The following is a 23529-nucleotide window of genomic DNA, read 5'->3' as shown; positions in this document are numbered from 1 at the left end:
TCACATCTGTGTTGTAGGGCAATGACTGTGGTAAACTAGCACAGCCACATAATGGTAAATGTGACTAAATCTTCCTATTCTACTCAGTACTACAAGTGATACTATGCTATGAGTTGTGCGCCTATATGGTCCAGCTGTGCCTGAAGCCAGTAGAGTGACACAGCATAATTGCTCCCTGTAGTTCTGCTAAAAGAAGGAATAATTCATGTCAGGGGAGCATGTGTTTGTCAGGGCTGCATTTCTTTGTGCACGTGTATGTACAGGTCACATCCCTGTCCCCTGTGACCAGGCTCCACCACTGCCCCTCTACATGTAACTGATGGGCTCAGGTTACAGACATGCCTGTACTAAGGGTTTCCAGGCAATAACCATTCTCTAAACCAAGAATTAGGTCAGTATTTATAATAACAGTCAGTGGGCAAAGTGAGAAATGCAAAATACATGGTCCAAAGAACCTTCTGTCTGCTACCTGGGATGCTCCCTCATATGCACTGTAGTTTTACCTTAAAAGCACATGGCTGAGTGACCATCTAGATTTGTTTAGTTTTTTGCAATCTTCCTTTACATATAGAATAGAACAGAATAGAATAGGATAGAATAGAATAGAATAGAATAGAATAGAATAGAATAGAATAGAATAGAATAGAATAGAATAGAATAGAATAGAATAAACCAGGTTGGAAAAGACCTCAGAGATCATCAAGTCCAACCTATCACCCAACATCATCTAATCAACTAAACCATGGCACCAAGTGCCCCATCCAGTCTCTTCCTAAACACCTCCAGTGATGGTGACTCCACTTTCATTCTCATGCAGTAAACAGAAGTATTTTGCCCTATTTGGTTAAAATACTATGAAATACTCTCACATACTCACCTTCAGTCTACTTTTCAAACTGTTCCGATGAATAACAGGAATGAAATCCTAAAGACCTCCAAATTCAGACATTAAGAAATATGCTTAGCATGCCAAGTTTTTACTGAAAAATTACATTTTTATTGAGTGAAACAATTGCTTTTACATCAATACTTCATTATTTCAGATGGGAATAGTCACACTTTTTGCCATTTGCTACCATGTTATAGTTTCCATGTCTGCAATGTCGTGTTTTGTTGCTCCACTCCCGAAATAAGAACAAACAAAGAGGTTCCCAGACTGACTTTCCTTCATAAAAGTAATAAGAGGCAACTGTAGGAGGCAAAGTTACAGCCATCAAACTCCTCTCGTAAAACTCATATTACATTTGGTAGGCCTCAAGCTGATCTGGAATTGAAACCCAGTGGATTTGAGGAGATAAAATATAAAGCTAAGCAATAGACGCTTAACCCTTTTGTTTCTTCAGGTTGTTGTATCAAGGCTTATACACTGGAACGTGTCATAAATCAGTGGAGCTTACACCCATGTTTTTCACATTCTACCTGTCTTTGTACAGTATTTCTACAATCTCACAGTATCACAGTCTATTAGAGGTTGGAAGGGACCTCCAGAGATCATCAGGTCCAACACCCCTACCAAAGCAGGATCATCCAGCTGTAGGCCCTCCCAACCCAAGCCTTATTGTGTGTAAAGCCTTTAATATTTATCTTTTTAAAAACATTTTTTTTACACTTTCAGAACCTACTTGTGAAGTTTCATTAACTACCCACATGATTTATACAGCCTCATTGACTGGTTTTATTTTGCATGCTTCATTAACAAAACCAATAGAAAAGCCATCAGAGATTTGCAGCTGACCCTGGAAGCGCCACAAAATTCCTGAGTTGAGGCCTCAGAATTTTATTCTTTGCTGAGAGAAAATGAGCCCTATTTAGTTTTAATGCAATGGAAAGGTTTTGTTTTTACAGTCACTCAGTTTTGCCCAAAGCAGGAGCAAAGACGGAACATTGATGCGATGGAGCACAAATGTGAAGAAGACCTCCAGAAGTTGCAAGGAGCTTTCCCTGGGGCCCAGGATAACAAGCTGCTGAGTCCCCCTGCTTATCCCTGAACTTTTGCCCTAGTTGGCAATATGAAGGACAAATGTAAAAGGTTTACTCTTTAAATAGCACTATTATTGCTATTTTTATCTGCCAGCATCTCCTCTTCATGGAATGAAGAAAGGAGAACATGGAAAAGGCCACAAGCCTTAAGGAAATACACGATTAAGTAAAAAACATTACAAAAAGAGTATTCTTGCAATGAAAAGCTCTAGGCTGTAGTTTGGGATGGCTGCAGCAAGTAGGTGAGACAGGCAAAGAGAGAAGGCATCCTACAGTGCTTGCTGATGAGATGTTCAGTCCTGCAGTGTCAGGGCACATGCTTAAGAGACGTAAAACATGCACAGTCTACACCAAGATTAAATGAAATATTCTCCTGGAACCTACTATCTCCAGCACCCACGTGAACTGGACAATTTCAGCAGACAGATTAGAATGCATGAGACAAACAGTTGTCAGCAAGTTTATCAATACATATTTTGCCCTCTTCACAATGCCTGATACATAAATTAATAGCCAAGTGCAACACCTCAGCTGTGCTGTCAGGAATGGAATCAGTGACACAATGATTCAGTGGCTGTGGGAGTACAGATGTCTTAACATGGTCACATAGTTTGCTAACAAATGACACTAAGTAGAACCTATCTGAGTGCTTCACCCCACCTCAAAGCAAAAGAGGAGCAGTGGTAGAAAAGGTTCATCAAGTGCAATGGCTGGTGTCGGGCATAGAAAGCCTGCTGCCTAAGGAGAGATCAAATTGACTAGGATCTTCAGGCTGGAAAAGAAGCAGCCAAGGAGAAGTATGAGGGATAAAATCATGATGCTAAAATGTCTAGAGGCAGATGAAGTTCTGAGGGGTGTGGAGGAAACAATGTGAAATCACACCAAAAGTTGGAGATGTGTAAATGGTATCTTCAGAGTTTTTAAGACAAAGCAGACCTTTTTCCACCAAATGAATAATTAAATCTATGGAACTGGCTGCTGTGGGATTTTAGAGATGCCAAGACTTTAATTGAATTAAAAACCACCTTTAAAGGAATTCACAGGAATCCATAGGCAAGAACCAAAGCCACAGATACCAACACAACCTCCATCTCAAGAGGTGTCCAAACTGCATATTGCCATAAATGAGAAATTATATTGGAAGCTCATTGTCCATGGGGGCTGTTCATATATTTTTTTTACATATTTTCACCACAACTCACTGTTAAGAGAGACCCTTCTTGAAACAGCACTGTCCACTGTCCAGCTTCAGTGTTCTCAAATAAAACATAGTACTGCTTTTTAGAGAAAGTTATCTTTTACATGCAAAGCTGCATGAAGCCTATCTGTCCACCTGGGGTTCCCTTAGTCACTCTGCTTCTTCTTACCACTTGAGATAGGCAGAGGATTATCTAATATGTTGTAATTAAATCAGCAATGCACTGTTTCTGTTGTCAAGACATGACTCAATTTTTCATGCACAGATCTGATTCCAGTGACAGTTGCAAAGGCATCTTTTCAAACCCTTCTCCTTAATGCTGGGTTAATTTTTTCTTCCGGGCCAAGTTGTCAGCAAAAACTGCGCTGCAGTGAGTGGCAATCAATCCAGCCTTGTCTCTCAACAAGCTAAGAGCTTTGTCATAGCATGGCTCTCGCACAGAGGTTCGCTTATGAGGAGGACATTTAAATGCTTTTTGAAAGTGTACTTTTATTAAAATCCTCCCCTTTTAGAGAAAGAAGCTCTGTCTAAAGAAGTAAGCTGTTTGCCTCAGCACCTCTTGAAATGTCAGTAATACTGCCATGTACGTGCTTGGGAAGATGTATCTCTTCAGTTTCACTTGACATTTTTCACTTCTTAATGTAAGGAAAAAAAAGTGTCAACCAGGATTTGCCAGGGAATATTTCTTCTGGTATGTTGCATACCAACTCAGTCAAGCCTTAGCTCTTCAGCAACTGGTTGCTTATCTCTTGCGTTCCTTGAACAACAAGGTTTATGAATTATTCAGCTCCAGTATGAAAGGGATAAATGATACCATTACCCAGATTTCATAAATGTTAAAACAGTGGGTGCAGAATAAAGGGATTATATGATGCAAAAGTGGAAATAAAATAAAATAAAAACCAGAATAAAAAGGGCTCAGTATGAAGAAATTATTTCCTAACAAAGACCACTATTAAACAGCTGAAACGTCCCTCATGGGAAGAGGTGGGGGCTTCAACATTTGAGATATTTAAAGCCGAGCTAGACAAAGCATTCATCTCTACAGGAACAGAGGAAATGGGTAAGACAACTTTTTCCTCCCCATCTCTGATTTCTGTGATTTAATACCTCTTTTAAAATGCAAACTGTGTTTGTGTAACACAAGAGACAGAAATGCAATAAAAGGATTTGTAGTTGTAGTGTTGCCCAACACAATGAAACTTGATTTAAAAGGGAATTTATGCTAACAATTCAGACTGCAAGATGACTTGGTTTTGTTTAAGGTCTAGCACTGAAAGCTTTGCTACTGCCACACACATCTCTAAAAAGATGATCTACCATCCCCAGACTGGGGATTTATTGTCTGTGCCAGAACTCTTTATAAACTGTGACAGTTTGGCTTTTGATAAGGAGAGCTGATGCAAAAAGCAGAGCGGTGCTTTGCTGCAAAGCAGTGGAGTATGGGGCTTGTGCCTAAGGTCTGGCAGACTTGCAAACTCCCTGAGGAACCTCCAGCACTAAATACTTACTGATGTCACTCAAAGGATAACATCTGATCTGGTAGTACAAAAGTAAAAGTAGACCCTCAGAACAGTCTGTCTCCATCGCTTTGAGTATCTTCAAATGATTTCAAAGTTCTAAGTTCTTCTTTCCCTTGGGTTTTTTTGCACCACCTTATTTGTTTATTTATTTATTTATTTGTCCTTCCTTGAAGGCACTGCTCTACTTAAAGTGCACAGTCTTGTTTTTGTGGAAATATGAAAAAATCGGGGGGGGGGGGGGGCTGGTGGGGGGCTAAAGCTGAGAAAACTTAGCGTAGTTAAAATGGGCCTGATAAAGAGTGGAACACCTAGAGGTCCACAGGACCTTTCGCTTCCCTATCTTCGATGTAGAAAGATGGAATCCTGATGTAAAATTGCTGTGTAAGAAATCAAGACATTAACAAAGGCAGTGTAGCCAGCAGGTTGAGGGAGGTGATTATGCTGCTCTACTCCACTCTGGTGAGACCACACCTGGAATACTGCATCCATCTCTGGAGCCCTTTGCACAGCAATGACATTAACCTGGGCCACAAAAACGATCTGTGGGCTAGAGCATCCCTCCTACAAGGACAGGATGAGAGAGTTGCGGTTGTTCAGCCTGGGGAAGAGGTGGCTCTGGGGAGATCTTATTGTGGCCCTTCAGTACTTAAAAAGGGCCTACAAGAAAGACAGGGCAAGTCCTTTCAGCAAGGACTTTTCCTGTTGTGACAGGACAAACGGTGATGGTTTTAAACTAAAAGATACAACAAGTAGTTTTATTAATGAGAGTGGTGAAACTGGTATAGGTTGCCCAGAGCAGAAGAAGAAGCCCCAGTCCTGTTAAGCATTCAAGGTCAGGTTGGAGAGGGCCCTGAGCAACCTGATTTAGTTGAAGATATCCCTGCTCACTGCAGTGGGAGGTGCACTAGATGACCTTTAAAGATCTCTTCCAACCGAAAGCATTCTATGGCTCTAAGATGCATGACTGAAGTGAACTGTCACAGAGGTAATGCAGGGGAGGGTGTCGCATCACAGTGGCTCTCAGGCTTGGCACAGGCTCTCACTATCTTTGCATTAGCCAAGCCATGGCAGGATGTAGCCACCTTATCCTTGCTTTGACATCAGAACCATTATGACAACATGCTGCCCTCTCACATCCTGGCTGCAATTTGCCATCGTTTCAGTATGAATCTTGTTTTGCTGGACTGAGCTGTAAACTCAGTATAGTAGCAAAGCTTGTTTCATTTCCAAATACTGTTTACCCACAGTTCCATACAGCCTTGTCCCAGCAGAGGGGGCAGAAAAGAAATGGGGAAAGTGAGTTTAATATACCCCTGAATCCCTAATAAGAGGGCACTCCCTTAAGCACAACATCATCCACCTTCTGTGACCTAAGTATGCATTTATCTGGAAAGCTGTTTTCCTGCACTGTGCTTGTCTGGGTATCTTAAAAGTAATAAAGTCTGCATCTTCAAGTAATACAGTCCATTTGGAAGACTGTCTCTTGGATACATCATAAAATCCTGAGACCCCTGAAGTTTGCCAATAGTGTTATCAGGCCAAAAGGTCACCTATTTTATGTGTTTTATATTAGCATAAACAGCTTTGCAGACATGATACTAGTATCAATATACTAGGTCAAAACCCACAATGTCCTTACTTTAGTCAGTCCTGTTTGAAAGCTTGTAGCTTTAAATAATTAACATAACAGAGAGACTATGCCCAAATCTAAGGATCTCTACATTATACAGTTCAACACTTTGCCATTTGGAAAATAAAATTATATTCAATTGTAGTAGGACCAGCAAATGGCTTTTAATTACCAAATGAATTTGAAAGCCCAGAAGTGCCAGTGTGAAAAACATTAACCTCTGTTTGCAGCTCTACCCCAAACTGCTTATTTAAAACACAGTCCCTTTTACCTCTGCTTTGCTTCTCAGCCACTGCCCAACCCCAGCCTCAAGGCCTCATGACCTGTTTCTGAACTCTCAGACCCTGCTTTCCATGTAATCCACTCTCTATTAATGGACCTTCAAGCTCTAGGCTAAGGCCACACTTGGAGAGCCTCATCCCACAATGGGTCCCTCTCAGAGGATGGTCCAGCTGAGCACATACTTCTTGCTGTTGTGCCCAGCATCATCATGCCCCAGACGTCAAGGCATGCCACTATATGGCAGTGCAAGTGAGCAGCTGGTGAGGACACAGCCTGCATCCATAGAATAAGCAGGAATTAAAAAAAAAGAGGTTTAAAAAAAATGTAATTTGGACTAAATGAATCCTGTAGTAATGACTCTGTAACACTTTATACCTCGCTGAGTCACTCGTCTGGGCAAAGCAGGAATAAAATCCCACTGAAAGGGAACTGCCTTGCAGTGCAGGCAGTAGTTTACGACCACATTACTCTCCAAGGAGAGAAAAATGTCACAGAAAGGGAAGGAAATGCAGGCAGGTGGGTATGCAGGACTTGATTCTAGCCCCACTGACACTGATTTCAGCAGAATTCGTCCACTGCAGTTGACACAAGAGTTTTTACTTCTAAGTTTTCAGTTTGGTGGAGAATAAAAATAATGAGAGAGTAATATCTGAAGTTGTTCTAGTCTTAGTCACACAGTGAAATCCTCTCTACAAATAATTGAGATTTAGACTTTCTACTAATTTTCAATGGCTATATTGTAAGTCACAGAGGAATTTTATGAGACCAAAGCTCTACTAATGTGCTCTGGCTGAGTGGTCGAATAGCTACACAATCAATATGTTTTTGCACGCTCACATTTTGGAGTGGATTAGTATTGCAGCACAGCCTAAAATAACAGCATAAATTTAACAGGCTGCCAGTCCTCAAAGCAGTGGAGTGTAATAACAGCTGTATTTATTTGCGCTGTGATGTGTAACTGATACCACTGTAAACCTGCTGAGATTAGGCTCTGTTTTAAAACAAGAGTACAAAATACTTGCTGGAGCTGAGACAACCAACTGAAAATCAACAGGAAAAGACAACAGGTAGCGCTGTAGACACGTTGTGTGGAGGCAATACATACTATGTCACACATTTGAAAACCCTACTTTCTCTATTAGCCAGCCCTTTATTAGAGACATTGTATTCAGACAAATTGAACAAATCCCAAAACATATAACCCCCTAACACTACAAATACATCTTTTCCCAAAGTTATGAAGTACTATAAAACCACAGAGATGTCTGGTTTTGCTTGTTTGTTTTTCTTTCTCTTTTTGTTTTCTCTTTTGCTTTTTGACATGTTGTTGTTGGAGACTTAAAATGGAAGAGTTCACAGATGAGTAGTAGACCAGAACCGGAGATGATACCTCTTCTACCTATATGTGCTTTACCACAAACACTAATAACAATTACTTAGGAATAGTCATCTCTAGGAAGTCTGAAAATATTTTAGTTATAACTGCTATCAAATCATTACAGAAAAGTCTGAAACATTTCTTCTAATCATTCAGTACACGGCTCCATAACTCCATACACTTGAAAACTGTAATTTTGCTCTAAGTTTTCTTCTCACATGTGTCTATAGGTACATACACACATATATTTGCACTATTATAAAACGAGTGTCAAGGAAAGCAGGACCTATACACTTCCACATTTTTCCCTGTGTTTGCAATAGGAATGAAACTGTAGATACCATCTGCACCACCTACAACAGGACTAGCTTGACTTCAAGTCCTTGACAGACACAACCACCACTTGCGCTTTGCTTTTCCCATCACCATTTTTCAGTCTGAACTAAGTCACTCTGCTCCAAGATTATTTCATTAGGCCACACATTCAGTCTTTCAAACCCACTCCTCTCACTCTGCCTTGAAATTACCAAATCTTGTCCCTGACCCCAAAACCACACTGGCACTGCTCAACTTCTCAGTTTTCACCCTGCTGTGCACAGGGAAATGAGTTTGCAGCTGTGGTGTTGCCTAGACCTAGTTACACACATTAACATGAAACGTTTCTTATTTCAATGCTTTTCCAGTAGTTAAAAAAGTAGCCTAAACCATGCAACATACAAACAAGCCCAACAGGGCCTGATTCTACTTGTGGAATGGTAAAACATCAGTAATTCCTCTCAACTCAACTAATCAAGACATGCTACTTGCCACACCTAAAGTGCCATCAACTCACAATGGTGACAGAGAGTTCAGGGTATTAAACATTTGAGGGACTATGCAGTAAATAGAAATCTCCCCAAAGTCATAGTACCTCCTTACAATGATAATTCTGTGACTTCAGAAAGAAAAAATAGACACCCAGTTAATTGTTTCAGATTTTTCCTGAAATTTGTTATAAGTAATTCAAGGTCCATTTTCTAGTGGTTGGGAACAAAAGTCTTATCTTGATAAGCCAAATTCTCCAGTGTAACTACCAGAGAGTAGATGGGTGTGAAGTTGCTCAGACAATTTGTTAGCAGTTGGAAATGTGATGTGATGGTGGAAATGCTGGGAGGGAGCATAGGCATAACAGAACACAGAACACATCTAGGTAAGTCTGTAGAGCTCTGAACCCTCAAAGGGAAGCCTAAGGTGAATGCACACTGAAGTAAGTACACTTAGAAAAGAGTAAACGTTTGACAGCGTTCCTGTAAATACTCATTAGCAGGAGAATCTCAGAGCTGCAACTGTATGACAAGTAAAGTGAGCTTCTGTTTGAGGAAAAGATATTTGAAGACATGTTTTTTAGCCTGATGAGGAAAAAATTCCTCATGAAAAAATGAGGATGTAAAAAAACTCTGCAACCACTGGCCTCCTCCAGTTACGAACTGAAAAAAGCAGTAGTAGTTTGTCTTGTTCTTTTAATATTAACTAATAAAGTGATTTCATTTGCTAGAAATTATAATGAATTATAAATAACAGATATTACAAAGCATGAGATGTTTTGGATGAAGAGATGTTATTCCTTCACCAGGAAGGTGCCTGTTACACTGATTTCCTCTATAGTGGATCCTGCAGCCTTGACTGCTATGATTAAGCCAATAGAAAACAAAGGGCTACTTATCTGAATAGTGCCAGCAAGCAGGCACCAAGTTTGGCAGTTTTGCTTTGTCCCTTTCTACAACTCACTCAGCTTTTTAAACTCAGCACATACATCTTATTTCCATTATTTAGCTTTAATAAAGGGGCAGGGAGTGGGTGGGGTGGGACAGAAATCCAATCAAGTAGAAAAAAAGGAGGACCACAGAACCAGGGTACTCGTTTCCGTTTAGTGGGATGAGCAACAGTAAGAATAAATAAGAATACAAAGACAGGATAAATCGACTATGCTACAGATGTGGCAATACACTTTATTTTACTCACTCTTTATCAAGACGACATGCAGTCTAGAATTTCATGGCAAACACACTGGCAAAAGCCATAAACCATGAGAATAACAAGGCTCGAAGGGACTAGGCTTACAAAAACAACCCCAAGGGTGACTTTCTTAGATACCAGTAAATAAATCCCTAAAGGCAAGGAACTAAAGTACAGCAACCCTAGCAACCACACTAGCACCCGAATTGAGGTCTGGAAGAGCAAAGATGTGCAGTTCCACACTGTCCAGTTGTGGGACACAGTTGCAACAGAGTCAAAACTTGAAGGCCTGTAAAATTCCACCACGGGGGTTGAGTTCAGAGTCTGGGGACTTTCTCTTTGTACTTCCATGATTGTTATAACCAGACAATTAGAAGAGGTGTGAGAAGGGCTAACCAGAGATGCCAACCTTTTGGGAGTCAGCAACAGTTCCGTTGGGTTGTCTGGTAGGCACTTCTTACCCTTTCCTCCACAAGCTAAATTGAGAAGGATGTTGTTGTCATCAGGAAGACTACTAACCTCATTGTCTGGCAAGCATGTTTCAAACCTGCAGAACGGGCACACTATGACTCCTTGAGGGGAATCACCGAAGTCTATGATCTTGCAGAGGCATTTAGCACATACCCTGTGACAACATTCCAGCACTTTGGGTTTTCTCTGTCGCAGATTATAGCGGTTGTAACAGATCTTGCACTCAAGCTCATCTGAGCTCTGGGTCTCCACAGACTCCTCTGGCAGTTGACTGGTCATATCTTCTGATGGTTTATAGACTCGCAGAAAGAGGAGTCAAGGAACACAGAGGTCACTCAGGCTTATATTAGAACTTTTCCCTGATGTTTGTATCACCCATCTCAATCAGGAAAACAAATGATGTTGTCAAAAAGCATCAGTAGACATCATCCATTTCCAGCTTCTGCTAGGGACTGTGCACTGCATATCCTTTCATCTGAGCCAGGCATCCATCTGAAAGAGACAATGTGAAAAATTTGTGGAAGAAAAGAAAGAAAGAAAAAAAAGTAGCAGGTGAAATATGAAAGTTCCACTTTTTACAAGCTGAGTTTCCTTTGCTACAATTACCTCTATGGTATTTTTTTTCCTGTGGCATATGGGGTCAATATAGCAGTCATGCTGATAAGACCTAGCATCGCACTGCACACATTTGTGTTAGACTTGGATCTTTCCCTGGCTAAGCCCATGAAGTTCTCAGCAGAAGCTGCAATCGAATCACTGATCTGTGATCATTTCTATAAACCCTGGTTTCTGATGGTAATGAAACCTGATTCCTGGAGCTCTTAGCCTCTCTTGGTAACTTGTGAAGCTGCTGTCCAATTTCAAACAAACCAGCAGAAGGAAAGTACTACTGAAGTTAACTAAATCCCTAGAAAAGTGGCAGAAGGACAGAAGAGAGTGAGAGGTATTTATAACAGCTACCATTTATCCAGGATGGCAATGGTCAGCAACCTTCCACTGCTCCAACAGGCGGCACGTAGCCTCTTGCTCAGCCTGAGAGAAGGGCAGGACAAGGAGAAGCTGTTGATAGTCTGGGGAAAGAAGGAGTTCTGGGGAGTGGGGTAGGTATGGAAGAGGGCTGGGGTTCCTATGAAGAGTTAAATGGTGAGTTAGCTCAAATTTGGAAAAGATCAGGCTTTATTAATTTTGGTGCTTGAGGAACAGCTCAATTCTCTGCCTCCACCTCGCTGCTGAACAGAGATTATGAAGATAAGAATACTTTAGCTTACAATGGATGTCTCCTTTAATGTGTGTATGCCAGAGTGAAGGCCAGCGTGTCTCTCAAGGGCATCTGCCAGATGCACTGGCTTTCAAGTGTTTCATGGCTGTGACAGCTGTGTCACACCTCAGCTAAGGAGAGGCCCATGTCACACTTACACTGCTGCACTCCCAGTCTGTGTAGCTTTTTTGCCACCAGACCAATCAGCCTCCTTAAACAACTGTATTGTTGTATTTTGTAACTCTGCATTTTCACCACTGCAGGCAACAGTCCATACAGTATAAACAAAACATTAACTAGGACTGTGTACTCTGGGGACTAATAACTACCAGCATTTACAAAACCAGCTCTGTCTGCCAAAAGATAAAATCTTCCTGATTTGGGCACATGCTTGTTCACAGAGACGGGTGTGCCATTGCATTTTGCAGGCTTTCAAACAATCCCTTCACTGCTGGAGTAACAAAGACCTTGCTGCAGTCAAGTGAGGGGGGGCAGCATTATCAATAAATATCAGGCACACAGAACATGAAAAGCATAGCCTATTTCAATAAATTTGATTCTCTACTATTGGTTATAGGAAACATTTGATTCCTTTTCCATGGGGATTACTTTACCCACTCCCAGCATTCAGATCTTTGTCCTTTTTTTAAGAACAAGGCAGGAAGTTCTCTCTTTTAAGCAGTGTGCTCCTTTCTGTCAAATACATTTTACCTGCCAGCCATCATGGACAGTAAAGCCTCTTTCACAGGCCTCTTGTTCCTACTGTGCTTTAAGGATGTTCCGTTCTCTTAACTTTCTGCACAATTTAGCTTCCATAAGTAACGATTTCTAAAATCCACAACCTGGATTTTAAAACAAAGATGTTCTACTTCAGACAATGCAATAGTGAACAAAAACCCCATGACAACACAGTGAAGAAAAACACCCTTATTTCTCTAAGAATTTGTAACAGACATGACCCCCTCTCCATTCAATTGTCGTAACTTTTTTCCTGCCTGTTCCAACTTATATCTTTAGAGCTTCAGAAGTCTTCATCTTTGCCTTACTTAGGCTTTTATTATTTGTACTGTGACTATATTTGTGACGTGTTCCATTTCAGGCAAGGCAAACACAAGAAGGCTGATATGTAATTTTTAGAGTACACAAGCTAAATATCTTATAAGAGACAAAAAGTACACCCTTTACAGATCTTATAAACTATCATTTATCCTTTGTTACACTGTACTCCCTTATTCATTTCTGCTACTTTTTCTATTTCGTTCCAAGTATCCTCCAGATGACTTTTAGGCATATAAAAATGTCATGAGATGCCAGTCTACAGGAAGGCAAAGCAGTGCTAAGAAGGTAAGAAGTCAAACAAAAATGCAATGGTTGTGAACCTTCACCTCTAGAGTATCATTCATCTTCTCTGCCTGAGGTGAATTAGGATTACTAACATGTTTGTGCCTCACAGCTAGGGATGGAAGATGATGTCCTATGACATGAAGCTAGACTTCCAAATTAACCAAAAATCTTCCAGGAAATGTGTCTCCTTCTCATGGAAAATTGTACACCAACTAGAAAACCTTTGTATTTTACTGTTTATCTTTGTAATCAATATTTCCATGTTTTCACAGAAACAGCTCACTTTCCAATCAGTTCTATTCAGACAAGGATCGCTTCTGCCTGAATCCGTTTTCGTGTTGGAAGTGTTTTCCTGATTCTACCTCCTTTAAGTGGCCAAATTTAGCATTAATACAAGGAGTAACAAATCCTTGGGACTAGTAATGTTCCAATTGCTAAATTGGGACTGTTAGCTTCATTTCCAGAACACAACGATCTCCTCTTGTAGTTTCTGTCATGAGCTAGTCTACTAATTATTTTCTAACTTAAAAAAAAATACTATTTTTTACCATACTGTACAAAAAAGAGCTACTTTCAGCATCTTTCTCTCTTGACAAAGTCTCTTTAAAAAATATCCATCAGTAATAAAACATTGTTGTTTCTTTGGCTAGGCTTAGACACTGACTATCTCCCTGTGTTCTAGTGTGATTAGTGCTTACTACTACCTCTTTTCCTTTGAAAATGAAAATTTAATCACTAATTCCTATTAATGCTGTTCATACATATTTTACCCTCTCATCTCTATGGTGGTTTTAGATGCTTCCTCTGTCCTTTCTTTGTTTCCCTGATTTCTTAGGGAAACTTCTATTTTTCCTTCTTGATACCCTCTCTCCTGCTCATTTTTTCTCTGCTGAGAACCGACAACCTTTTCAGTTTAATTAATGCTGCCCTGCTATTATATATGCTACCTATGCTAAAATAGTTCTCTGCTCAAAGACATAAAAAATACAGGAAACTGGAGAATTTAAATGAAATTTTACTTCAGATCAGCCCTATTTCTTGAGAAAATGAGACATTTCTTCAGAAGTGTGACCAGCTACTCCTTCAAGCAACTTCTACTCTGTATCAAAGGTTTTGCCTGACTCCCAGGTGGGTATTTACTGGAAGCAGACAGAATAAGGAATTAAAGTAGGGAATTGATTTACTGCTGCCCTCTAAATCCTGGTTCCCTAGCAAAAAGGTGGAAAGTCCCATACTGCTGCTTTCTGTGTGTTGAAAATAAGAGAAGCTGCAATACTATGTAGAAAACAAAGGGATTGTTCCTATGCGTTCACATTTTATTCATCTCTTCGAGCAACTTTTCTATGCCATGAGAATCTACGTCCCTATTATATGCTTCAATACTCCATTAATATTTAGGTCTTCTAAAATACTGGAGTGCAATCTACATGTTCTTTCTGACCTTGACATCCAAAGGGCAGTCACATAAAAAGAAGTGTACATCCTATCATGAGACCAACTTCTTTTGCTTTTGCACTTTAGTACAAAATTGAGATTGACTTGGGATCAAAGCAGGTCCCATGTCTGTTTTTAAAGCACTGTGTTTATTTTTATTAATTAAGATATTTTACTGACTTTAAACTCCTCCTTATGTCCAGTTTTCCACTTGAACCTATCTATTTTCATGTAGAGGTGTTTCACGTGCTTGTTTGATGCCAACAGACGCAAGTTAGTACCACAGGACATTTCAGTTAGTTATTAGGGAAAAAAGAATTCACAAGGTGTTCAAACCCTGGAACAGGTGCCCAGGGAAGCAGAAATGAAATCTCCAACCTTGCAGATATGGAAAACTTGACAAAACACTCAGGCCACTCTGCACTGGTATTTGGCCCTGCTTTGAGCAAAGGTGGCTAGACCCTTGCTGGAGATTCCTTCCAACCCAGATTATTCTATGATTTTGTGTTTCAGTATCCTGAGCTCACTTTATGTGGTCTGTTTAAGAAGCTTTGATCATTGTCCATTTGTCCTCTCCTCCCAGGCAACTTGCGACACGACGAGAGGGCATGGCCTGAAGCTGTGCCGGGGAGGGTTAGGTTGGATGTCAGGAAGCACTTCCTCATGGAAAGGGTAATTAGGCACTGGAATAGACTGCTCTGGGAAGTGGTGGAGTCGCTATCCCTGGAGGTGTTTAAGGAAACATTGGATGTGGCACTTAGTGACATAGTCTAGTCAATGTGGTGGTGTTAGGTCATAGGCTGGACTTGATGATCTCAGAAGTCTATTCCAGCCTTGATAATTCTGTGATTACTGAATAAGGAGCTAGGCTGACAGTTGCTTATGTAGCTAAACATCTAACCCAGAAAAGAACTCTTTTCTTTTAATATATGAATTCCATTTACAAGAAAGCCTAGACACCTGCTATTCTGTCTTCCACAGAATCTGTTGGATGAGATTGATAACAATCCAATTGCAGAACTTTTCATCCCTGTATTATGCAGCACATAGCTGCTTTCTGAACAAAGTACAAATGACTGGACACGTACAATGATAACAGCATACACTGCAGTTTTTAAAAGAACAAGCACGTCAGTTATTCTGTGACAAGGATTTGCCTTTTGTAAGAGATTCTGCCTAAGCACTGCAGGACTGAATCCATCATTCTCGTTCACATCATGTTTCTGCTGCTGCTTGAGCTCTGACTGCCTCTCTTCCCCTTTCTGGGGAACACTCTGAGGTCTGTACCTTAGAGCAACTCTTCCCCTTCCAGGAGGTACAGACCTCAGCGACTCCTCTACCTGACCCTTTTACTAGGAAGGGAGAAAAGCTGAAGACAGAGAGGCATCCTCTGCATGGCAAAAGTTTTGCAGCAGTCCCTACACTGCTCCAGCTAACTGCTGGAGGGCACTCCCAGAATCAAGGTGAACATCACCCTGAGAGCAAGCAAAAGCCACCACAGAACCAGACTGAATAAGTAACAGCAAGCTCTTGTCTGTGACCCCAGGCATGGCTGGACAGAGTGCAAGGAACTACAAGAGCCTGAACAGGCCACTGCCCATTGATCACTGATCTCTGCTGGGTTGCAGCAGAATGCAGATCACAGGCTTTCAACCCAGGCAAGGAAAGAAAGGTGAATGGGTTGCACAACATGTTATGGCCTCTTTTTGCACTCATCTATCAAAACCACTGCATAGACAAAGTGTTCTTACGAGAGGCCAGAAGCAATTATTTGTAGATGAAACTCTCAATATTGGAGTTCAGTCATGCTGACAGGGCAAAGCAGATGGGAAATTTGTGCTTCTCCTCCCTAATGAAAGACCATCCTTGCCCAACCTTTTATCATTCATCTCTCTCACTTCTTTTTCTGTGAAGGGAATTTGGCAGTATTTAATATATAACCTAAAATGAATACAGGAGATCAATAATTAACTTGCATAAGCTATCATCCATGGAGCTACCCAACATGAAATATTTTAAAAGGTTTTAAAACTGTTCCTCTAATTGCAAGTCAAGTGTATTTAGGGAATAAGAGAAGGAAAAATGTATATAGAGATAAACGAATGAAACTAGATAAACGAATGAAACTTACTTTCCAAGAAAAGGAACTTCTTGCAACGGTTCACTTGCAGAGAACACAAGAAATGCCTGTTCTTCTCAATACAGGCAAAAACTAGTGGAAAGGAGGGAAACAGAATTAGTAGAGCAGGAATACAACTGGGAGACTTTTCAGACTGTTTTCTCTGAAAGAGAGGGTGTAGTCCAACTTCTCTAGTTTGGCTAGAAATACCTGTATGTTAAGATTTCTGTTTAGAGAAATATACTGGGTAAGCCCCATTTACCAAAACTATTTCTGTATAATAGTCCAGAGTTAGCTTTACAGCTCTGTCATCAATTTTAAGCCTCCTTCAAATTATGTTCTAAACACTCTGAAGTGCTATGCCATATAGCAACCACATCTTCACAAATATTAGCAGTTCGCTCAAAAGCACCCAAAACTCCAAAAGAAAAGCAGTAAAAGAGATAAATTGTGCTTTGAAAGAAGAGTTTTAAAGACATGACAAAATACTTTCCTTCACAAATCTCATAGAAGCCCTTTGATCGCTTCTACTTTTCCAAACAAACTGCAGTCTCTTCTCCAGCACAGACTAGAAAGCAACCATCTCCTGTTGGACCACTGGGTTCACATACGAGCAGCTTTACTGCACTCTGACTCAGCAGGAAATGACCATCACAGTGGATTTTTCCAGCTTGTGCTAAACACAATGCAAAACCCCCCACCCTGAACCCCTAACTGCTTTACTAATCTGACATTTGAATAGACTGCGTTCAAAGTGCCAGCAGCTATCACATGCTCAACCTGTTTCATGCCACATTTTTGCTAACACTGGATGGGTTTTAACAATGGGCATTTCCCTGTCAAATCAATGTGAGACTTTGCACAAGTGTTACAGAATGTGGTGTACTGATCCATGCTCAGCTTCTGGCCAGTTGTATAAACTGCTATGAAATATGCCTCAGTTCTTTTGACAAAAACCATCATTCTCAATGGGATGGGTAATGAGGTTATTCCTCAGGTATCTAAGCACAGAAGTGAAATCCTGCAACATACACAGCAAACACTTGTGCATTATTGACTGAAGTTACTGTTACAGTATCTACGGTCCTTGCCTGATCCTTCTCAATCCTCTACAATACTATAACACAAAAAAACCAAAATACATAAAATCATAGCTTTTCATATTCCAAGAGGAGTCCATGGGTCTCTGATCATTTAGAATGGAAGTCATGTAACATTCATGTGACATCATATATTTTTAAATAAATAAAATCAACAGTTAGTTTTTTTCCCATTATTATCACCCCCACACACTTATCAGGAGCAGGAATATTTTCATTTAACACAGGGCTCACTTTATTCACACTGTGACAATGGATCTTAGGGTACTTTCAGCATCCTTTTGTATGTGCACATTCAGTATCACCAGACTCCATTTCCTCTTAACATATAATTTGCAACACTCTTTTGTTATTCCAGTAACTCACATTATGTGCCAGGTAATAGTGTAAAATAGTATGGATAAACAGTGAATGCCTTATTGAAACTGTACTCTCCTCAATGACTTTCTTTCCAGCCAGAGGCTACTACAGTATTGACATGAATCTTAAATCTGACCATGATGTAAAAAAACCAATGTTTTATTAGTTAAGCTTGTAGACATAAGCAACATATCGTCCAACATTTCTTAAGAAGGATTTTTTTCCTTCATATATAATTCATGGGCTATTTATATAGCAATATGCTGAATGACTACTTAATGTGACATATGGTTGTGGGTTGCTTTGTAGATGTTTTAAGAATAAAATTCATAAAGGACAAAGGAACTGATCATAACAGCTGTCTTGATTTAAACGGACTATTAGTTACACTACATCTATAACTTACAGAGAGGTGGCTTGAAAATTGTGTCTAATACGGTAACATTTAATTTTGGCAAGGCTCTAGTCAAAGAGAGCTTGTTCCTTTAAAAATGATTATTAATTAATTAATTCACAACCTGCTTATTTGGGCTGTTTTAGCATTTTCTCGTGTACAATTTTCTCACTGACAATGGCTTTTCCTTTATGACTCTGAAATTAGAATAGAGAACATTAGAATAGAATAGAATAGAATAGAATAGAATAGAATAGAATAGAATAGAATAGAATAGAATAGAATAGAATAGAATAGAATAGACATGAAATAGAATAAACCAGGTTGGAAGAGACCTTCGAGATCATCTACTCCAGTAAGAATATATTCCATGATAGAACTCACAACCTTGCTGCTACTTTAGGGAAAGGTTAGGCATTCTCCTCTTTGGTAGTGGGGGTGGGTTCTATCAGCTTTCTCATATAAAATGGGGTTCTGTTTCTCTGCTTTGCTGTTTGGGTCCTTTAGAAGCTCTTCTGGGAATTGAACAGCCTGTAGGACACTGATCCTAGAATCTGACTTGAAAAGATACAAAATTATAAATAAACAAAAGCTTCTGAGTAGGTCTTAATAGAGACATAAATATGACACACAGATATGTCTACCATATGACACACAGATATGTCTACCATTTGCCTTTAAATTAGGATTTTTTAAAAGCCACTATGCATTTGTGTTAGGTTTCAGAATCCAGAAAGGTAACAGTAAAAATTACCTCATTTTTTTAGCTTGCTATTGTATGCTTGAATGTAAGTAATTAATGTAAGTCTAGAAATATAAGCTAATAATATTAATTATTTCTTTAAATTAGAATGGCTGCTGTACTGGTAGATATTGAGTGACATACAGAAAATGTAAAACCCCCCCAAAATATGACAGAATTGTCTTTTTTTTAGAACATTTTTTTCTACATTATATAATTTGGGAGAGACCAGGTACAACAAAATTACAGAAAATTAATCTTGATTACATCATTCAGTGAGAAATTCCTCTTCACACAGGGGAGTCATTTTAATGCATTATAATAAGTTCCAATTAACCTTCAAAATAAGATTTTAAATAGAGTGTGTTGCATTAGCTTTATCCTAATGGGGCTGAAAATAATCCCAGAACAGACTAGAAATGAAGCTGTACTTCTTGAGTTTTCTATTGTCATTAAGAGCAATCCATCTCTTATTTAAGTATGTTTAACTTGGTTCACTCTGTTTCAGACATTTCTGAGGGTATGACTAGACATGATTATTTTAAGGTGTTATCTATTTTATCTCCTAAGTTAGGGCAAACAGAAAATAAAAAGTGTGGAGGATTTTACAAGGCAGTACTGAGACCAGAATTGGCATGTTATCCTGTTAAGGGATTGGAGCACTGCCTTATGAGGAAAGGTTGAGAGACGTGGATCTTTTTAGTCTGGAGAGGACAAGACTGAGAGGGGATCTAATAAATGTATATAAATGTCTGAGGGCTGGCTGTCAAGAAGGAAGGGACAGTCTCTTCTCAGTTGCATCCTGTGACAGGACAAGGGGCAATGAATGTAAATCACAGCACAGAAGTTCCACCTCAACATGAGGAAGAACTTTAAGGGTCATAGAGCACTGGAACAGGCTCCCCAGAGAGGTTGTGGAGTCTCCTCCTCTGGAGACTTTCAAGACCCATCTGTATGCGTTCCCGTACGACCTGTGATAGATTCTATGGTCCTGCTCTGGCACAGAGGTTGGACTCAAGATCTCCAGAGGTCCCTTCCAATCCCTAACACCCTGTGATCCTGTGCAGAAATGAAAATAGTGAAAAGGAACTACAGTTACTTCAGTCACAGAATGTTTGAAACCCATGTTGAAATAACCCAAATCCAATAGTGATTTCCACTTATAAACAACTGTTTCAGCCCTGTTTTTCTACCAGCACATCCTTTTTGAAAAGCTGGCTGATATTGCAGAGAGTAACAATATATTGAAAAAATACTCAGAAGGGGCTGGGGAAACAATACTTTAACCTGGATATACTAAACTGTAACTTGAGTATTTGATTTGGTTCACATAAAGCCCACATCTGAAAACAGCTACTGCTGGGATAAAAAATAATACTTTTGTTTTTACAACATACAAATAGTTGGCACATATTCCCTCTTCACCTGACATTTGTATAGAGGTGCAATGATGGAACTGAGAAACTGGTTTAAAAATCATCTTATGTATTTAAGAGTAAACGTAACAAAAGCTGTACGTTGTGAAAAAGAAAGTATTAGTAGTTCTAGCTGACGTGTGGTGAAGCTGAGTTTTATGCTATCAGCTACATTCATGGGAACTCAATGATCCCAAGGGACAAGTGGCAATGAGACATGAACTTTTGACTGTAATGTATGTTGTCCCTCTTAAAAATGTTGGCAGGACAGAAGTTCATTTGATCTGACTTACACACGAATACAAATATCTAAAGGGTGGCTGTCAGGAGAATGAGGCCAGTCTCTTTTCAGTGATACCCAGTGACAGGATGAGGGCCAATGGATGTAAACACTATCACAGGCAATTACATCTCAACATGAGACAAAATTTTGTTTTAATGTGAGGGTGATGGAGCACTGGAACAGGATGCTCAGAGAGGTTATGGAGTGTCCTTTGGAGACCTTCAAAATCCACCTGGATACATTTCTGTGTGACCTACCCTATGTGGTCCTGCTTTGCAGGGGGTATGGACTCGATCTCTGTAGGTCCCTTCCATCCTCTAGAATTTTGTGATTCTAAGGGAAATAATTTTAGCAGCCATTTCAAGCTCCAATGAACCTGGGTCTCCCACCTTTAGCCACTAACCTTCACAATGTGCTGTATTAGTGCTCAAAAGAGGCCTAGCTTCAAATCCAAAAATGTTGAGCTACTGCTCCCTCAGGAAAAGTTCCAGCATTGAATACTGTTGTTGGCCCTCACATTCCTTAGCAGCCATTTCACAGCCCAAACAAACCTGGATTTCCCACCTCTACTCTAGACACTAAGTCCCTAACCTTCACAATAAGTGTACCAAACTTGGTTTTATGTGTGGGTTTATTTTCCCAAGCTTTTGTTATTACTCTGCACCAAACCACCTTATTTTTATCTAATTTTTAGAAAGAATTTTCTTTGCCAATGAAAGTTCTCTCAAATAATATAAAAGAAAATTTTATTGATAGTTTTTTTATATTATTGGCAAATTACACTCTCTGATCTCTGTGGTCTTAAGAAAATACAGCAGAAAATTATCTCTTAATAGCTCTCTTAGAGCCTAGACCAGAAGGACAGGTCTACACTCGAGCAAGAAATCTTCATATGCCCATGTATGAAAAAGAGGGGTGTTCAAGAGGGGACTGGATGTGGCAATTGGTGCCATGGTCTAGTAGTCATGAGGTCTTGGGTGACAGGTTGGACTTGATGATCTTTGAGAGCTTTTCCAACCTTATTGATTCTGTGACTCTAAATTATATGCACCGCTTCTACTTTATTCCATTAGGGAATGCAGGAAACCTCTTAAACATGAGAAGCATTTAAGTATTTGGATGTATTTTTGTAACAACTGTGTATGATCTGGGCATGTCAGAGCTCCATCAAGTGCTACACCACTGGTCTCAGAATTGCTGACATGTTCTACTGCTGAGTTTTGCTTAACTCAGATTAATGCCTACAAAGTACATTAACTTCAGGGACACTCATATGAATTGCTCTGCTTTTAACATGTTCTTCAGCAGTGAAAAGAGGGAATTAATTTATCCATTGTGAACTGTCAGTGAAAGAGTTCAAGTGCTACAGGATGGAGTATTTCACAGAATCACAGAATGGTTTGGGTTGGAAGCGACCTTGAGAAGTCACCAAGCGAAGAACAGAATCCTTATGGGCTGAGACTATATATAGCAATAATACACACTACATTGTAAGGAACTACTTCAGTAGGATTGATGTCCCAAGAAAAATCCTCTCTGCTGGTAGTCTCAATTTCTCCTTGAGACTCAGCTTTGAAGAGTTAGCCCTCACCAGACTTTGGGTTAAATTTTCCTCAGCGGGCAAAAGGAAAATTTGCTTTACTATGTGTGTGCTGTCCCATCCTACATCACTCCTAAAGTGCACAGGAATCTGATGAGGATGAGCTGAATATGGTATCCATTGTGTATTCCTGAAGGCACCATGGTCATCAGCAATTTCCTTGAGACCACTGCTAGGCCTGGAGGGCTTGGAGTGCCCTTCAGACTGGATAAGAGGAGCTGAAGGGAGCAAGCAATTTATCCTTAACCTGTAGCAAAATTCAGTTAAGAATACAGTGTATCTCCTTCACATACGTTTCTCATAGAAGTACACTGTCACAGTGGCAGCTAATCCAATCAAGTCTAAATCTGATCAATATGAATCTGCAAAGCAGTAGGAAAATGTGTTTCAGCAAGATTCTGTTTTGGGGTGAAGACTTTCCAAGTTTTCCATTATCCAAAAGAGACTGGCCAAGTCTCACAAACTTAAGTGGAGGGTAGGAAGTTGTGTTGGCTTTAGATTAAATTGTTTGAGGTGTGTCAATTAAGCATATTTAAAACAGAAACTGCAGGAGAGGAAGTCATTGCTTCAGAAATCTTGGAAGTAATCAAGGCATATTCAGAAACACAGCTTGTATATTAAACTAATTAGAAAGGGAAAAAGAAAAAACAACAACCAACCACCACAAAACAGAAAGAACATAAAAGAGAATTCCAGAGGTTTAAAAAGCAATACAGGCCATAGAGAGTCGTTACAATGAGGCTGGTGAGATGCCTCAAACACAAGCCCTATGAGGAGAGGCAGAGGGAGCTGGGGTTGTTTAGCCTGGAGAAGAGGAGGCTCAGGGCAGACCTTATTGCTGTCTACAACTACCTGAAGGGTGGCTGTAGCCAGGAGGTCTCATCTCCCAAGCAACCAGCACCAGAACAAGAGGACACAGTCTCAAGCTGCATCAGGAGAAGTTTAGGCTCAAGGTGAGGAAAAAGTTCTTCACTGAGAGAGTTGTTAGCCATTGGAATGGGCTGCCCAGGGAGGTGGTGGAGT

The 23529-nt window shown here is 40.0% G+C and overlaps 1 protein-coding gene across 5 annotated transcripts in view; it reads right to left on the bottom strand.

Moving 5' to 3' along the window:
- Positions 1-9690: 9690 nt before the first annotated feature.
- Positions 9691-23529, bottom strand: part of RNF182 (ring finger protein 182) — a 31937-nt gene continuing 18098 nt past the window's right edge. For 3 of the 5 annotated variants that reach the window (XM_068160775.1, XM_068160778.1, XM_068160776.1), the window contains exons 3-4: positions 16625-16705; positions 9691-10949 (exon numbers count right to left, since the gene is read on the bottom strand). In XM_068160775.1, coding sequence (XP_068016876.1) covers positions 9999-10736 — 738 coding nt within the window. In that variant the 5' untranslated portion in view covers positions 10737-10949; positions 16625-16705 and the 3' untranslated portion in view covers positions 9691-9998. Of the gene's footprint in view, positions 10950-11417; positions 11490-16624; positions 16706-18853; positions 18889-23529 lie in introns of those variants that run through there. The other 2 variants (XM_068160779.1, XM_068160780.1) reach the window with 2 other exon arrangements.

This window comes from Melanerpes formicivorus, unplaced genomic scaffold (assembly GCF_026170545.1).
Source record: "Melanerpes formicivorus ecotype bairdi unplaced genomic scaffold, bMelFor1.0.p_v2 SCAF_53, whole genome shotgun sequence".
Lineage (NCBI taxonomy): Eukaryota > Metazoa > Chordata > Aves > Piciformes > Picidae > Melanerpes > Melanerpes formicivorus.
Note: the sequence above shows the minus strand (reverse complement) of the source record. Positions and strands in the feature narration are given on the sequence as shown.